Source organism: Lepisosteus platostomus, chromosome 11 (genome assembly GCF_059453375.1).
Source record: "Lepisosteus platostomus isolate fLepPlt1 chromosome 11, fLepPlt1.hap1, whole genome shotgun sequence".
Classification (NCBI taxonomy): Eukaryota; Metazoa; Chordata; class Actinopteri; order Semionotiformes; family Lepisosteidae; genus Lepisosteus; species Lepisosteus platostomus.
In genome coordinates, this window is record NC_142621.1 from 31193891 (window position 1) to 31211856 (window position 17966).

At 39.2% G+C, this 17966-nt stretch overlaps 1 protein-coding gene across 4 annotated transcripts in view; it reads left to right on the plus strand.

Moving 5' to 3' along the window:
* patj (PATJ crumbs cell polarity complex component) overlaps nucleotides 1-17966 on the plus strand; it is a 223598-nt gene that overhangs the window by 43626 nt on the left and 162006 nt on the right. For 3 of the 4 annotated variants that reach the window (XM_088599125.1, XM_088599129.1, XM_088599126.1), the window contains exons 16-17: nucleotides 3404-3571; nucleotides 6733-6909. In XM_088599125.1, coding sequence (XP_088455251.1) covers nucleotides 3404-3571; nucleotides 6733-6909 — 345 coding nt within the window. The remainder of the gene's footprint in view (nucleotides 1-3403; nucleotides 3572-6732; nucleotides 6910-17966) is intronic. The other variant, XM_088599127.1, reaches the window with a different exon arrangement.

The following is a 17966-nucleotide window of genomic DNA, read 5'->3' on the forward strand; positions in this document are numbered from 1 at the left end:
TAGGGGCACTTGGACAACTTTACATACATGCAAGAAAGAATTGACAATATGAAAACACATTGCCCATCTACTAAGGGAATGTACCAAAGGACATCTTTTATGAAATCCTTAAGTATACATTTGTCTATTAGAAGTATCCCCCAGCAATCCCCAAATTAGCCAGTACAGATGAAGTTTCCATCAAATGTTATTGAAGTATCATTGTCTCTGTGCTTTCATTACTAATGATCATATTTTTGCTCCTTACTTGTTTTTAATCTTCCGTGGAGTAAGTCCAAACATTGAGGGAGACCTCTGTTTCAAAGCCTGTTGTTTGTTGTGATGTGAGTGTTTCCTGTTGGGCCTGGTTGTACATTATAAGAACACTGGAAAGGTTAAGAATGAGAGGCTACTCGGCCCCTTTAACTACCATCTGTAGTTAAAAATTAATTGATTCCAGGATCTCGTACAGCCATTTCTTGAATTAAGTCTCGGTATCAACTTATTATTTCATTCTCCCACAACGTTTTGGATAAAGAAGTAACTCCTGTTCTCAGTTTTAATGAGATTAGTTTCCACATAGTTTTCACTTGTTCATTTTTCACCATTTATCTGTTCTAAGTAATTGTCTGGAAGAAAATCAAATAAACCAACTAGATATCAGATGAGGGCTAAAGGCCTGTCTCCATGGTTTGGTCTTTCTGCTTCATGCCTAAAAGTATGAAATATTTTGTTTTAGTTGATGAGCATCTTGCTCAGGGTCTACAAGACAATGCATTACTAGCATCCTGAAAATGAGGAATACAGCACAAAGAATCCAGTCTGGAAGGATTATGAACGGAGGTTGTGTTTCTGTTTTTTTTTCTTGTTTTGACACTGCAATCTCACTGGTGAAATCTTCACCCAGAGCTTTCTCACTTGTGCACAGAAGAATGCAAAGCCTTGTTTTTTTTTCTCTGAATTCCTGAACCTGTCCCAGAGTATACAGTACATCCTAAGAAATTCAGAAGAGCCTATATCATCATCCTTACTGTTTTAATGCAAATGGTCAGTTCTTTGCTTTTGATTTTAACACGCCAAAAAAAACTGCAACTTATTTGCTATGCAAAGATAGAAAATAAGATAGCAAGGCAATAAAATCAGTTAATAAGAGATATTACTTGGAAAACTTATTACAGTGATGAAGCAGACTGAAACACCTCTGTCGTTTTTTCACTGATTAAGTGAATATATTCTGGATTGAAGGTTTTAGCCCATTATTACATTCTATGTATTTAACTTTGTTTGTTTTTAGTTTTTGTGTACTGTGTTTGTACCCGTGCAAAGTAAATGAACAAATATCTAATTTTGAAGCTTACTGTCTAATCTGTGTGACATTGCATATCGTCATATAATTGTCCTGTTGCACCCCCTGTTTTTGACAGAGAACTATGTGTTATGGGTTCAGTCAGTAATCAATGGGGATTACACTAATATGGTACAAGTTATTTTAAAATGAATTTAAAACCGCTTTTCTCAATTTCTCATTCTTTATACTATGTAGTAACTGAACAGTCTGCTGGGTCCAATGAGTTGAATACACGAATGGTCTTTCACCATTGTGTGGGGGAAGTAAGGGTTAATCTTCTGTGTTATTGGCTTTTGCAAATCAACTTTGGCACAGGTAACCTGACAATACTTTTATATTAAATTCTGGGGTCTATTAATCAGAGTTTATAGCGGTAAGTGGAGTCTTGTGGAATGACTTGCACTGTTGTAAATCTAGTGGTGTGAAATGATGCTCAAATCCTGACCATATGTGCTCTGTGCTCTAGCCTGATCAGGCATTCCTCCTGGGGACTGCACCTGAGCCTGTTTCAGCCTGGCCTGCTTTCTGTTTCAAACCTTTTCAAAGATGTCTGTTTCAGTTCTCTTACTCAGGATTAGATGTGTAGCATCAGACAAACAACACGTTTTCTTAATCCTTTTTTTAAGCAAATTAATCATTGAGAACAAAGATGATCTGGAGAATATTTACTGTATGCAGCAAGGCATTTACTGGTGGAATTTGAGTGAATTTGAGTCGACAATATTACAGCAGCTTTCTACCTGACTTTGGATCTACTGTATGTTCCATCCAAAGCTCTTACTACTACTCCACAGTGTTGCTCCATTTATACTAATAATGCTATCAATTACTCTTTATTAGTTTGCTTAAAGAGTATGTTGTGAAATGCTGATGCATATAGTATGGTGCTTCACTGCACATTGCTGCAATTGTTAAAAGAGAACGCTTGCATTTTTTTACTTCATGTTTTTTACTTTTTTAGTTCATGCTTCTACTTCATGCCCTCCATGTTCTTTTTCACTGAAGCACTTTTGTCTCTCTGGAGGTGGGAGTGCCTGCCATTGGCATTACTCCAGGAGTGGTGTGTGACATCAGGCAGCCAGCAGCCTGAAGGACTTAACCCCCACTGCACAAAATGCAATCTGGCACCTCGAATGTAGGGGATTTAGAACTAATAAGTTTAAAAACCCGTCAGGTGAACAAAGATGAGGACAATTACCGGCATGTTGCTGAAACAGCTGTAAGAACATCGCCTGATGTGTAATACCAGATATTTCTGTACCCTGCTGCTTTCCATTTAACACCTGTGCACACAGTAATGCTGAAATTAAAGGGTGACATAATTGTATGTACAAAAGACACTCTTTTAGTATTTTAATTTAGACTCCATCCTCATCTTTCCTGCTTTATACCACTCAGTTTTGGAGAGTAAATCCTGTATTCCACCTGACATCTGTGTCCAGAGAGAGCTGAAGATGATATATCTGTGCCCTCCACAATGTGTCCCTCCAAACCATCTGCCTTTTTCCATGCTGCTGACTTAGAACAGTGTTCTTGCCATAAAGGCAACTGGATTTGTCATGATCTAACTGGAGGTTTTCACAGTTAGGGTGACACACTGTCTCCTGACAGTTTCTCCAAGTCATGCTTTGAGTTAAAGACAAATTGGGAAGAACAATAAAACTTTAAAGGGGAGTTTAAGAAGTTCCAGTGTGACTAGACATTGTCAGTCCAAGTAGGAGTCTTTAGCCAACAGGGAAAACTGGCGTCAGGTGGGCACCAGCGATCCCTGCGATGTGCTAGTTGCCTGTGTGCTTATGCTGTTGTTAGAGAGAGAGCTGTAGCAGTGTTCCAGTCTGTGTTGGCTCTGCTGCAGATGCTGTAGGATTAAAGATCCCGATGATGTGTGCGTTGAATGTAGGAAATCACTTAGGGCACACAAAAAAATAAAATAAATAAATAACGGCTGATTTCAGTTTATCTGAAACATTAAATTCAATTGAGTAAGAAAATAAGTCTTGGTTCCCCACTGTTTAGGATAGGTGCTTCATCAGCTTGTTGGTATTTCCACCTGATCTCTGCCCGCTGTTTCTTCAGGTCAACGGCGTGCAGCTGTATGGGAAGTCCCGGCGGGAAGCAGTGGCCTTCCTGAGAGAAGTTCCACCCCCCTTCACTCTAGTGTGCTGCCGGCACCTGGTCGAAGATGGCATCGAGGCCTCAGTGGAAGAGCCCCCAGAGAGCTTGTTTCCGCCTTTGAGGAAACAGGTGAAGAAAGAGCCCCACAATGGGATTGTACACACAACCTTTTCACATGTTTGAAACCTAAAATGTTTATTAGATATTAATCGAAGTTCTAATAATATATTAAGTTAACCCAATGAAACGAATGACACAAAACACGGTGCCCTTTCAACATTTATTTATTCTCTAATGATGCAACATTCAATATCCATGCGGGATAAAATATGTAACTGGTGGCACCCCCTTGAGCAGTGTCAAACATGACATTTCTCATCGAGGCCAAAGAGTTGTGCTTTTAACTCTTATTTCCAGAGGACATTGTTCCAGAATCCTTGTGGATCATCTGTGTGCTCTTCAGTTGAGCATCAGATGGATATAAGTATTCTTTTTGGAGAGAAGTGTTTTTTCTCCTTGCTATCCTTCCATGAAAACCATTCTACTTCAGTCATTTTCTGATGGTTCAGTCATGAGCAGTCACATTAGTGAAAGCAAGTGTGGCCCACAATTCCTTGAATGGATCAGCTTCCTCGATGATTCTCCAGTTTGTTTAATACAAATGGATATAATATCCTGAAGCTGGTTTTATATTGTGCCACATGTTGGATGGAGCGGGTCATTTCTTCATCGGTAATGTTCAAATATATTTTCTCTAAAGGTTTGCACATGATAGCATCAGGTGGGTTGATAGCCTCACTCCCCAATGGGTGCCGCAGGCACACTTTGCAGAGCCTGTTGCTGTAAAATTGAAGAAGCCAGCAAGTTCTTTTTGAAGACCTGGGAGGAGCAGAGAGCTTCCTCACTAAAAAATTAAGTGAGGCCAAAAGGGGGGAATTACATGGAAGGAGTCCATGCTTAGGGAAAGTAGGAGAGTGGAAATGTCATGATGTGGAGTCCTTCCACCAAACACCAAGTAATATGTCATCACTCCCCTTTTCATATGAATTTGGATAATTGATCGAGAGTGAATGAAAATACCATGGTAAATGAAGTATATTTGAATCTTGAGACAAAAATGTAGTTGATTTCATTTTTTTCTCTATCCGTAAAAGTAACTTACTTTGCTCCCCCAAGCCATATATTTGCAATTTCAGATAAGACACAATTTCTCAGAAATGTAGGTGCCAAACATCAGGTACTCATCTTCCATTTTGATTTGCCAAGTGTATGATTCATGACAGTATTCGTATCTGCACCCAGAACCTCATCAAACTTGGCGAAATCTGGTTCAGACATCCTAGAGGCATTAGCTAAATTTATATATTTTTAAAAACTAGAAAATACTGGTTTAAATAAATCCATGTTCCTTCAGTTCATTACTCCCTTACCGATTTAAAGACAATTTCTTTGTAATACAACCAAGGCATCCTTTGTTTTGTTCCCTGCGGAACAAGAGGCTGGTATATTAGCACATGTACAAGCGTCATGCTTCAAATGAAACTCCTGTATTATAACGAAATCTACAGATACTGGACAAAAAATGGAAATACCAATGTAAGGTCACTTAATAAGGCATCAGGCCACCTCTTTGTAATTATTGAATGAATATTATGGTACTGTAATATGCATTTCTGCCCACTATTGCTCTTTGCTGATGATGTTTTTCACTCAGAGTTCCATGGTGACATCACAATAGACACTGTTGCTTGTGAAACATCAGTAAGTTACATTGTCTTGGTCACTGAAGCTCCTGCCGAGCATAAACCCCAACAATCGCCCCTCTTTCAAAGTCCTTGAGGTTTCCTCTTGCACCCATGCTAGACTTAACTATAGGCAACCTGGCCTGTCCAGTATTTTATATGCAGGGTTGTTATTTAACACATTGGACACACCTACAGTATGTGGTAGCCATTACTTTCAGTATATTTGATGTCCCTTACTTACCTTATTTTGGTATCAGTAACTAAATGTAATGTCAAAGAACCATAAGTCTTGAAAGAATGAAAGATACACAAAAGTTGCTAAGTAGGCTTCAAGACCCTAGTGGCAACAGAAATGATATCCTTAAATTGACTCTTTAACTAGAAGTTAAGGAGACTCCTTGACTCCTTAGCTGTCTCCTTAACTAGGCTTATTTCTGTCTGTTGCTCCTGTTGTTGACTAATAAACTCTATAGCTTAACTGGTAACAAAGTCCATCAATATTAGTTTTTTAAGCAATTGTCTTTAAAGTGCAAACCGTAATGTTGTGTTACTAACGTTTGGATAAAGAGGACTTTTCTGTTGAGAACTGTGTTCATTGAAGCCAGCAGAAATTGTTCCATAGCACAGTGAATATAAAAAGAGCTGGGTATAAAGTCAAATTGACTCATTCTGCAGCTGGGAGTTCAAAGTCTGGCAAGAGTCAGAGGGATCCAAGAAAAACATACAGATGGGATGAAATGACAGTCGAGAAGATGAAACGGACGCCACAGTGCCCCAGTGCTAATGCTGCAGTGAAAATACAGGGTGGCTAATGACAGCCCTACCAGTAAAGTAGCCAGGCTATTAGAAAGGGACATAAACCTGCTTCATCTCGAAACATTTGTTGTATAAGCTTTGCTGGCATGCAGATGACATAATAAATGATGGTTTTTATATAACCATGAATGACTGAGTGAGTGTTGGGAGCTCAGAGTTGCTCTTCTGTTCTGACTGGTGCTCTGTATTATAGCTTCTCAGAGGGCTGTTCTCCAGGTGTCGTGATGGGAGAGGTGAGGGCAGACGTGTGTCTGTGATTGGCCTTGGCAAAATAGATCCTCTCTACGTGTCTGGCTGAAAAACTGCAGTTTGCAGGTCTACAATTAGTCCTCTTGTACTGTGCGGTACGTTGTATTTGTAGCAGTCTGGATGTCAGAGAACATGGGCTCCACAGAGAATGAAGCCGGCGTGGTTCAAATGATGCAATGAGTTTTCTTGAGCCCAGCCACAATGGTGTTGGTTGACCAGTTGGTGCCAATCTTTCTTCTGGGCTAGCAGATTCAATCCAACTGCGCAGTGTGTTGTAAAGCAGACGTCCTTTGGTGTTGCCATATCTTTACTGTTAATAATGTACTGTATTGAGAATATTACTAACTAATTAATAATATTAATCCCAGTGCCCTCTTTGTAACAATAGTGGTGTTAGCACCTGGTTACCTAGCATTGTCCAGTACAAGATGTTTAAAATGTAGTGCTATTTTGCACTCAGCTTGGTCTTCCTTTCTCCAGGAACAGGTGATCCTTGAGGAAGATGAGTGGGAACAGATGGAAGTGCTAGCCAAGCGACAGGAGGAAGATGAAGAGGAGGAAGAAGAAGGGGAGCTGGCAATGTGGTCACCGGAGGTCAAGGTAGTGGAGCTGGAGAAGGAAGACCGAGGACTTGGCTTCAGCATCCTTGATTATCAGGTACTATCACAGCATGGGAATCCAATCTTCAGGTACTTCACACACTCCTAGTCATCCAGTTAGGCCTCTCACAGAACTCGGTAGCCAGCCTGAGCAAGCATGAGCTTGTCAAGCCCATTTTCAACTGAAATCATTACAGGATCCCTACTGGATCACTTGAGAAATTGATTCATGACGTGCAAGACTGAAACTATGAATAAGGTTACTTATTTTTGATGGGACTGCACTGATCCAACATGGAAAAACAATCAAGGTACCCAGTCCCCACTGTAACTATTGAAGAAACACCCGGCTGGTTTGAAACAGTTACTATACAACTATTGACTATTAAAACTGTTGGCAGACCTGGTTATAACACTAACCCTGGATGTGGTCTAAAAGCTTCTTCATAAACTGGTGATCTTAAAGAATTCTGGGTTCTGTTTAAACTGGACACCATTGTATATTGAATGTTAAAGTTCCCTTCAACTGAAAAACCTTAAAAGGATCTCTCCTGGGCTCAGATAAGCATGTTTTAAGCATGAAGCATGTTTTTTTTTTGCTTTTCTGGGCTGAGAACAAAAAGAATGACTTAATAAAAGTACCTTTCACAAGAGCTTGATTTACTTGGAACATTACCAGATCTGAAACATTGGTCTATCTGATGAGTTGAAAATAAATAGCAATTTTCCTTTACTTCATTGACGTTGTAATAAGAGCATTGCTCTCTTTTTCTAGTAATTATGAGCAATCACAGAGCCGTAACTAAGACAACAGTTACTGCCAAACCTAGGGTCTAATACCTCAGCTCCAGTTTCTACTTAAGTGGGGTCTTTCAGTGGAATGTATTGCACTTCAGCATCTTCCATATAACATGAATTGCAGTGATATGTATGTACAACATTGATATGTTGTATCAATATCAATGAAAGGTGTTTTCAAAATAATTTAACTCATAAAGTTTCTTGCTTTGAGTGTAGACGTGCTCTTAAGAGACATTTCAGGAGTGGGTACGGCTAGCTCTATGTGACTGGAATTTCTAAGCTATGCCTCAGCATCCCATTAAAGGGTAAGCATTATTCAACAGTGGTCTTCTCTCTTCTTCCAAAAAACAGCATCTTCTCTGACTTGTTTGGCTGCTGACTGCTTCAGTGACATCAGCAAGATGTGCTTGTCAAATCCTGAACCAAGTCTTAACTGAGTTGAAACTGGGTGTGAATATTTTATACTGTATATACTAATGGCAATTCCTAAACTTCAACCATATGTTATAATGATTTGCAGTAAAACCCGAGTACTAATCTGCTGGTTATTCTTTCAGAAAGACATAAGACCACTTACAAATGAGAGGAGCCTTTCGGCCTGTTCAGTTTTTCTGGCAGTTAGTAGCTAGATGATCTAAGGATGTCATCTTGCTGCCTTTGAGGTTTGCAATTCATAGAGCTCAGGGGAGCCATTCATTGAAAAACAAAATGCATGCAGCCTGAATGATCTTTGTGCGTACAGCTTCTTATGACCAAACAAGTTTTCCACTGGGCATTATGTAATTAAGGTTTCACATTTTTAAAGTAGAACCTTGGAGGCCCAACACAGCTGTTCTGATTGGTGTGCATTCTCTGTTCAAGCTCAACAGGCTTGCAGCTCTGTACAGAACTCTGCCTTTCTACTGTGTTGTGTGATCTAGAGGAAAGAGATTTATTGACATTCATTAGGAAACAGTTGTTATAAGCTCACGTGATAATCTTTAGGGGAAGAATTGTTTCTGGTATGAACAGCAGAAGAGTTGACACGTGACCAGGTGGTTTTGAGTCCTATGCGTCTCTGTAAAAAAAAAATGTTGAAATTATAATAAAACTTGCTGATTCAGATACTTGGCTTCTTGTGCATTGAGAAATGTGTTCTGTTTAAAAGATTCCTTCCTATTTACACTAGAAATATGTGGTTATCTCATTGTGGCATCCAGCAGTCATGGGCACTATGACAAAAAATGCTTGAGAAACTTCTTCCTTCACATTGTAAGAGCAGGTATCGGGATCCCAAAAACATAATATTATACATCTACTAATTATATACCTGTTTTAAATAATTCTTTTCATTGTTTGCATCTTGGTGGGTTTCTAATTTAAGTATAGCACAGTACATTTCAAGGTGTCACCTTGACTTCAGTGCAGGTCTTCTTCATGCCTTGCTGTGATAGATGCACCTACAGTACATAATCAGGCTGGCAAGACACTCCAGGAAACACCCCTGCTGGAGTGAATGGGAGGAGGGACCTTAGTGGACAGAGACTAGCAAAAAAAAACATCCTTTTGAAAGCAAGGAAACAAAACAACAGGCATAAGACCTAGACCATCATAGCAGTGCATAGAAATGTCTAAAACTCTAGTTATCCTACTTCTCTTTCTTAAAAGACTGCCTGGCTGCACATTCCCTGGATTAAACCCTCAATTAATCTGAAAACTGCTTGTTTTTTTAGTTTTTATCACAATATCATGCAGATCTGAACAGCTTTGTATGGGGATGCATAAATCTGCTCATTCACCAGCATTTCATCATTACCCTGTAGACAGCTAAGTCACTTAAACCTCAAGCTCATTGACAACTCAAGCTGGAGAGAACAGACCACTCCTGTTTGTTTTCCGTTTTACAGTTAAAATCCAGCATTTCTGTTCTTAACACCATACAAATGGCCCCCTTTTGACACCCTGAAGCTGAAGAGTTTTTCTTAATGGCTACCCAGTCAGTCTTGCAATCATTCTGCTGCTTCTCATGCTATACATGTGTATATGGAGACAGAGATACACTGCTGTGCAGTAGTTTTGCATATTTTACATTGTCTTACTCTTTTCAATACTTTTTTCTCCTTCATACAGAATCAATTAATAAAATTTATAAAATCCAGCATTTTAGCCTTTGTATAGTGAAATGCATGTAAAATATTTAAATGAGGAAAATATGACAAGTCAGGAATTACATCTTATTTGTAAGACAGATAGAGTAGACAATATGACACTTCATATCGGCTGCTTCTACATGGTTTACCTTGAGTTGCTCTGATAACATACTTTTGAAAAGCCTGTGAATTAACGATGCTACATGACAAGTTTTGTTTCTTCTAACAGCTAAACTGCTTTAGTCAAGGTGGTTGTAATAGGTGAAAACACTAGAAAAAGCATAGAATGTTGTTGATCTCATGACAAACATGTAGTAAGTCCTGTGTTTAAGATGTCTAGGACTTTGCAAGCTGTGTAAATGAGCATACTGTATGTGAACATCACACATTCAGTTCTGCAATGCATACGTCTCCCTAGTAGACAATTTAATCATTTGTTATACACAACTCTGTTTTAAAGATAACACTGAGAGTGCTGTGCAGTCTAACCCTGAACAGCACCCCAAGGTGCTGCCCTGTAAGGCTGATTATAGGATTTCATTTAAAAAATGAGGAAAGAAAAACACACACCTTAACTACTGTAAGTATCTGGTTCATCCTATTACTCTGAGGTTTTTAATTTGACGTCAAAGTTGACTTGTGAGAATTCAGAGTAACAACTTTTGCACATTGTAAAAAGCCTTAAACTAGAGGTCTCTGAAGGTTTTGATCTCCTTTCTTTTATGCACAGAAATAAATAGTAATATCCGCGGTGCTGAACTGAGTGAGCTTCTCCTTTTAACCTTTTGCAGTATCAGTGATGTGCCAAGGGCTTTGATTAAGCATTGCAGATAGTCTTGGCTTTGAGGATGTAGAGCAGTTTCAAGCTTGGCATTACATTTTATGTTTTTAATAATAATCGCAAAAGCAAAATCCACTGTTTTTCCTTTTTATCATCTTGACTCATTGCAACAAACCTCTGCCTTGCACAAAAGAGATGAAGGCACAAACATCCCTTGTGATCGAGATCTTTGCAATATCTTCTTTATAGGCCACACAGGTTCAGTGAGGTCTTTTTCAAACTTGGGTCTGGTTCCTTGCTCATTATAATTACTTTGTACACAATATGACTATAAGAATCTGATTATTTTAATATACTAAGCATCTATGAGATGTAAGACGTGATCCACGATCAGTGAATCTGCAAATGCTCAAAAAAAGGCTTCAATTGCATTTGAGAAATTTGACAAAAGTTGCAAAGAACAATCCCTCCGTGTAAAGACTATTACAGTGGAAATAGGCAACAAGAACACCTTCTGCACTTTCACTTTTTTTGGTGCAAAACCGTCCTGTTTAATCCAACACCTTTCAACCTGAATTCTGAATGGATCAGCTGGACACATCGCTGGGCAAAAAGGGAGCCACTTCCTAGCTGAGATTATGAGAGGATTTGCTGGACCTAAAATGGTGACCCAACTTGTAGAGATGATTAAAAAAAAAACAGAATAAGAACATTACCAGTAATACCACAAGGTCCCCACCCCTTTTCACCACCATTGGTGATACCCCAGTTCCTTCACGTCTCCACCCAAAGGATTTTTCATACTTAAAGCAAGAATCAGACAGGTGTCACAGGACACTGTGCGATCATCAGATGCAGCTGGCACCTTAGATCTGAGCAGGTATGAAGAAGGAACAGAAACCACACAAGGAAATGCAAAGACTTCCAACTCAACAGTCACATTTATTCAGTCATGGTGACAACACCTAAGCCAGAATATCTTTGCTGCAGCTGGGAAGAAGAGGCAACCTGTTTTCAAAATTTAACCACCTCTTGACACTCCCAGAGTTGCCCAGAGTGCCACATGAACAAACCATACCTAAAGGGGACAAGATTTGGCTTGTGCTAGCAAGGGATCAGATCAGGCGTGCTCTGTGAAGAATGTTCAAGTCAATCCTTCAGTGGTTGTTATACTTTGCAGTTGAATTTATATTGCCCCAGTAAATTTCTTTGTAGCACTCCAATCTGTTTTCCAAACAATAATTAATTGTACAAAACAAAGCAAGAAAATCTGAGAATGCAGAATGAGAATCGAAGCCCTTACCCCCGGGGGTAAGCTGCACAGGCAGAGCTGAGATGAAAGTAAAATCGAAAGAAGCCAGGAGGACCCATTTGGAGATTGAAAGTCACGGAAGGAGCAGAGACCCACCTCATTTAAAATATCTGCTCTGATAATCCCATTATCCAAAGTGAAACAGAGGAATTTCATGTAACCACTCAATAATTGTGAGAATAGGGCTGGAATGTGTATTTGCAGGGAATTTTGAGTCTTTTCACCAAACACCAGGTTGTTATTAATTGTATATTAGACTAAAATCTACACATTTTTGAAGACTTTGTAGGAGGGATACTAGAAGGAGTCTTGAAGTCTATATGGAGAGTCGAGAGAAGCACCATTTCTGAATGGGGTCCTCATTTTGTAATCCTAGTACTCTATGTGGAGGAGATGCTTTCTTAACTCTCACATAGCAAAATGAGCGGCTTTGTTTAAAAAAATGTGGAAAGGTTTTCTGTTCTGTAATCCTTTTCTTCGGGGCGGTTAAGCACTTTGTAATTTAAATCACGGATCATTCATCACGGCCGAGTAAAACAAAAGGAAAGTGAACAAAACACTGGAAATCGCCCTGCAATTCATCATCGAGAACTGATTAAAACTTGAAAGATATCAGTTTCGGCTGAAGCCCTGCTATGATAGTGATGGATTTTAGACAGCTGAGCACCCGCAAAGGGGTGGTGATGCTGGTTGGGGTAGTGGGGAGTGAGGGGGATGATGCAGGATAAATAGCCTCTTGCAGTTTCACGTTAAATTGCATTTTGTTAAATCTCATGCCAAATCTCCCCCCTGACACACACACACCTCCCTACTTGCTTCAGTCTTAAAACCCCTTCAGCCTGAGAACAAAGACTGTCCAGAAATCCAGAGATGACTGGATTAGGGGCTTCTGTCTAGAGTAGTTATAAATGGTCTTCTGACAAATCCTAGGACTAGAACAAGCTTCCCTGGTCTTCCATGGACCCCCTGCCTTTTCCTGCTCCTTGTATCCCTCGTCTAGATATTGGAGCCCTAAACCTGCCTGCTAAATATATTTAAAAGCATCAACCCCATGTTAATCGGGTGCAGAATGAAGTGTTTCTGAGGCACTGTACATACTGTAGTACAGTATGTTAACTTTCCGGAGCCTTTAAGAACAATTTTAAGAACACAGTTCAGTTGTTTTGTAATATATTTCTGAAGGCCCTTTGAAAATGTTATGGTTACATTTTATTACTTTTAATTACTTACATTAATATATTGCTAGAATGTCTACATTTTGAAGTACGTTTTTTAAAGAATGCACTTATAACCTTGTTTGTTATATTTGTAATTACTGAATTCATAGTTACAATTTGCTGTACGACGGTATTGTACTACTACAAATATGCATGATACTAGAAAAGGATGAGATTTGAGTTGCTTGACAGTGAGTGAGGTTTAACATTGTGAGCTGAAAGAATAAACACATTTTCATTGGGTTAGCATGAGGCATACAAGTATCTGGGACACTTTCAATGCTTGTTATGGTTCGAGAAAGACTGTGGTTTGCTAACTTTTTCAGAAGACTAACATAAAGAGAATTGACCCAATAAAATAAAAAAAACAGATTGATTAAAAACTTCAAACCACTTACCATTCGCTTATTACAGATAAGGTAAGCTTCAGACGTTAGCCTGCCCTTCTTGGTAATACTTTAGTTTGGGGGTTGCAAATAGCACTTTACAAATGCATGAGAAGAACTTGGTGTTAATTAATAAATGTGAGATGAATGATGAATTAATCATTTTTTAGATTAATTCCTACCAAAATTACAGACAGTCTATTAATGCTCTGCTAATCTATTCTCTGTTATAAAGGATTTATGTTGATAAATGTTGTTGAAGCCAGTGCCCTGAGATTATGAATGCTTGAATCAGGTCCTGGGACCAATTAGCTCCTAGGAACATTAAACGTTAGATGCACTGCATTCTGCAAGTATTCACTAGCATGCATACAGGTGCGGCAGACCCTGTGAAAGAGCTCAAGGTGTCAGTCAAGTAATTCACACTCATTAAATATACACTGTGGAACTCTGATTGACAGCCTAGGCTGTCATACTGAAAACCAGGTTTGTCAATTGCTCAGGTGGCTTCACACTGTAATTTGCCATATCTAAAATCTTCAGTTTGCACTGGAACTTGAGGAAGGTGAAAAAGAAAGAACATTTGGAAGTGACTTATTTTCAGAACATTGCTTAACAAGTATTAATTCCAGACAGCTGGAGAAATGTAATCCCTGGTTTACCCCTTCCCAATGACAGAAGTGAAACACTTGAGCAGGGATTTGAACTTTGGTGGGCCTTGAAGTTTTCAACAAATATTACATTTGCAGCATGATGCATCACATGACGGATAGAGGTATTTATAGTTTATCCTGAGTCAAGTGATACGAAGAAGATCATTATTCATCCCTCTGTAACAAAATGCATTAAACTTCGTGAATGTTGGATTGGAAATTTAAAGTATTAACTGTGACGCCTCATTAAAACATTACCTAGTTGTTACTTGCTAGACTGTGGTCATGGTCTTCTTACTGAATAGCAGGTTCTCTTATTAATTTGATGGAAATATTATTGGCATATGGGAGATATTGCCATATGGATGGAAGACCTCATGGGAAGAATTAAGGTTGCTGCTGAAAGAGGTATTAGAGGGGCCATTAGGGGGCGCTCACCCTGCAGTCTGTGTGGGTCCTAATGCCCCAGTATAGTGACGGGGACACTACATTGTAAAAAGGCAACATCCTCTGGATGAGATTTCCCATTGGCCTTTACCAATCTGGGATTCTTCATAATCCCCATCTATCAATTAGTTTAGATGATTTGTGTTAAGCATTCTGGCGCACTGTGGCTGCCATAGCACATTGGTGGTGGTGGAGGGGAGTCCCCATTACTTGTAAAGCGCTTTGAATGGAGTGTCCAGAAAAGGAATTATTATTATTATTATTATTATTATTATTATTATTATTATTATTATTAATGCGCAGGATTAAGTTAAGGGTGTGTATAGAAAAGTATGGTTTTACCAGCAGAGACAGACCTTTCAAGAGTGTTTGGAAACGTGTAAATTTAGAACCAGCACCTGAAAAACGGATCACGCAATGGTACAGTATGTCCTGCTTTAACTCCGAAAACCATCCCCCAGTCAGATAGCCTGTCCATTCTTTTGGCAGATACTGATCAGCAGTGACAATGTTCATTTCTCCATTTATCTGTGATAAGGCAGTTTTGGACACTTGCACAAGCATTGATGTGTCAGTGAGATGGTGTTTCCCTCTTCTGTGTAAGTATTTCTATGGGCAGTAGAGCCCATACTACATACTCCAAAAAACAACAAATGTTTTATTTGCTCTGAAGAATCTACATGGTACCACATTTAACTCTGATTAGGATGCCCCATTTGTTCATTGGAGAAGATGACTGGTGTCAATCCTGCTTCACTTCAACTGAGCCACTTGTCCATCTGCAATGTTCCTGAACCTGGAAGGGATTTGGTGCAACTCATACTCACTTCTACGCCTCCTCCTATCATTATTTGAAGCTGTGAGAGTGGTTTGAGGAGAAATTTCTCTTGGAAAGTCAAAGTGTGATTTTGTGTTTGATGTGATGGATGAAAAGCTTCACCGCTCAGAGCTGTGATCGCCCTGGAAAGAACCTTTCCATGGCAGCCGTGAGCTAATGGTGGGAAATAGTTTCAGCATGTAGTGCTGGTTTCTGGCCTGCAGTGTGAGTCTCCTCAGCTGGGGTGTGTAAGACACCTGGCAAAATGCTAAACCGCCTCAACCATTAATTTCCAATTGTTTTTACCACGGTTGACATAATAGAACTCTAGATCTCAGAATCATTACAGTAATAGTCCATGCTGACATGTGAAATTTGAAAAGAAATGCTGGCTTTGTAGTGAAGCCACAGGGATTCAGATAGAAGCCCTTAATGTTACCAGATAAAAGATGTCTGTTGGTACTTTGCAGAATAATGGAGATTGATGAAGGAATTTCCTTTAAGTAGAATACCTGAGATGTGTGGTGGGGTATTGAGATCAAATAATGTCCTAGATTGAATAATGTCCTAGATACCATGAAACATTTGTTTTTTATGCTTTCATCACAGTAATAATCACATAGTATAATGCAAACTTTTCTGAAAATAACATATCAGGGCTTCTCCAATTTATTATGGCCGCATGGTGCGTATGTGGTTTAAATGCACAATAAGTAGTGCCTTGACCTTAACTCAGTCTAAACCTCATAAAGGGTTTATAATCCATGGCTGTATGGATGCTTTCTATATCTACCTGTTATAAAACTAAATTGTGTCCATTGGTCTCTGTTGTCAAGGACGAAGCCTCCTGACCTGGTTATTAAACATGAGAATTTGTTCTTAATTAAGTTACCTGATAAGACAGTGACTATAAATAAACTGTTCAGGACCGGCTCTGGTCATAGGGGACTGTGTGGCCCAGAGCCTTCCTTGTGGACACCTTTCAGACATGTTTTCATTACCACAGGGATGTCAGTAAGAGACGTGGTGCTGTTCCATTTAGAGACAATTGTGCCATAACACACTACAGAGCTAACAATACATTGATGACAAATAACCTTGATAAACAGGAGCATCTGAGGGTTCTCATTTGCACTGAGCAGTACAGCCAAGTAGACTGACAATCAGAAATTCCAAATCAGAGGGTGTAAATGAAAAAAGAAGTTTGTGAAATTCTGCATTTGTAAGAAACACAATCTTGGAACTTTCCCTTGTTAGTGCACTGACAGGCTGGATAAGAAAGCAACCCTATACCATATCAACTATTTCAGTATGGGTCAAAACCTACCATGCTTTACATATGTTGTGTTTAGTTTAATCTTTTCATAAAACTTTGTTCCAACTGTTGTGGCTCATCTTCTCTGCAAATTCTGATCTGGCATTTCTGTTTCTAGTGCTGATGAGAGGTTTGTGTCTTGCAATGTAGCCCTTGAAATTCTCATGTCAAGTCTTCAACACTGCATATAGTGAATTGAAATACTTAAACTCCTGCCTTCTGCAGATTGTTGTCTGCAATTTCTTTGGCTGTTTTTGTAGGGTTATTCTTAACAGCTCTGATGATTTTTAATTACCTGCTGTTATATTCCTTGGATGACCTGGTCTTTGCTGATTGAGTGCTCCTCTTTCAATACCATATTGTTGATTTTGAGATGCCTCATCTCTCTGCAGTGGTTCTTATTTTGCTTATTGTAGTTTTCATCTTGGTTAATGCCTCCTAACTCAAGACAGACCCCAAAAATCACACAGGGAAGTAGAGTAATTTCGGTTGGTGCCCAAGAGATATATGCACGTATTATGGACATGGTGAAGGATGCTCAGTTGTCCATTGCCTGGGTTTGTTGCAAAACTGGATTTGTGAACCTGCAATGCCAACAGATGAGCAGATTCTGCAAAATGAATGTGAAATCTTCCTCTGTGGAGGTCTTCACAGATCATTTTTGATTGAACTGGCTGCTCATAACCCATGAAATGTTTATTGAAGTAATCTGCAGTGTATTATCTGTCTTGCCTTGTCAAATGAATGCATGGATATCACAGTTCTAGAGTATGTGCTTATACCTACAGTTGCTCTTTGCTGCTTATGTCTTTCCTTTGGAATTCCATGGTCACATCACCTTAGACATTGTTGCTTATGGTCCATCAGCAAGTTGAGGTGTCTTGTTCACTGGAGCTCCTGCCACACACATCCTAACAATCACCTTACTTTCAAAATCGCAAAGGTCTCCTCTTGCAGCCAAGCTATCAATACATATAGGCAACCAGGCCTGTCTGGCATTTTGGTACGTCACCCAAAACATGTTGAGATTAATGCATTGGCCACAATGTATGGAAGCGCTTTCTTTCACTCTACTTAAAATGTCTCTCATTTACCCAGGTGTTTCCATTTTTTAATGCACTACCTGTACATGTGAAATGTCAAAAATATTTTAAGGGGAAAGTAATGACCAAACAACTGTAAATTTGAACGGTGCCCAAGTGTTCTTTCTTTGCTGAAATAGCTTCACAATGATTACATAGAAATGTAAGTATGAAA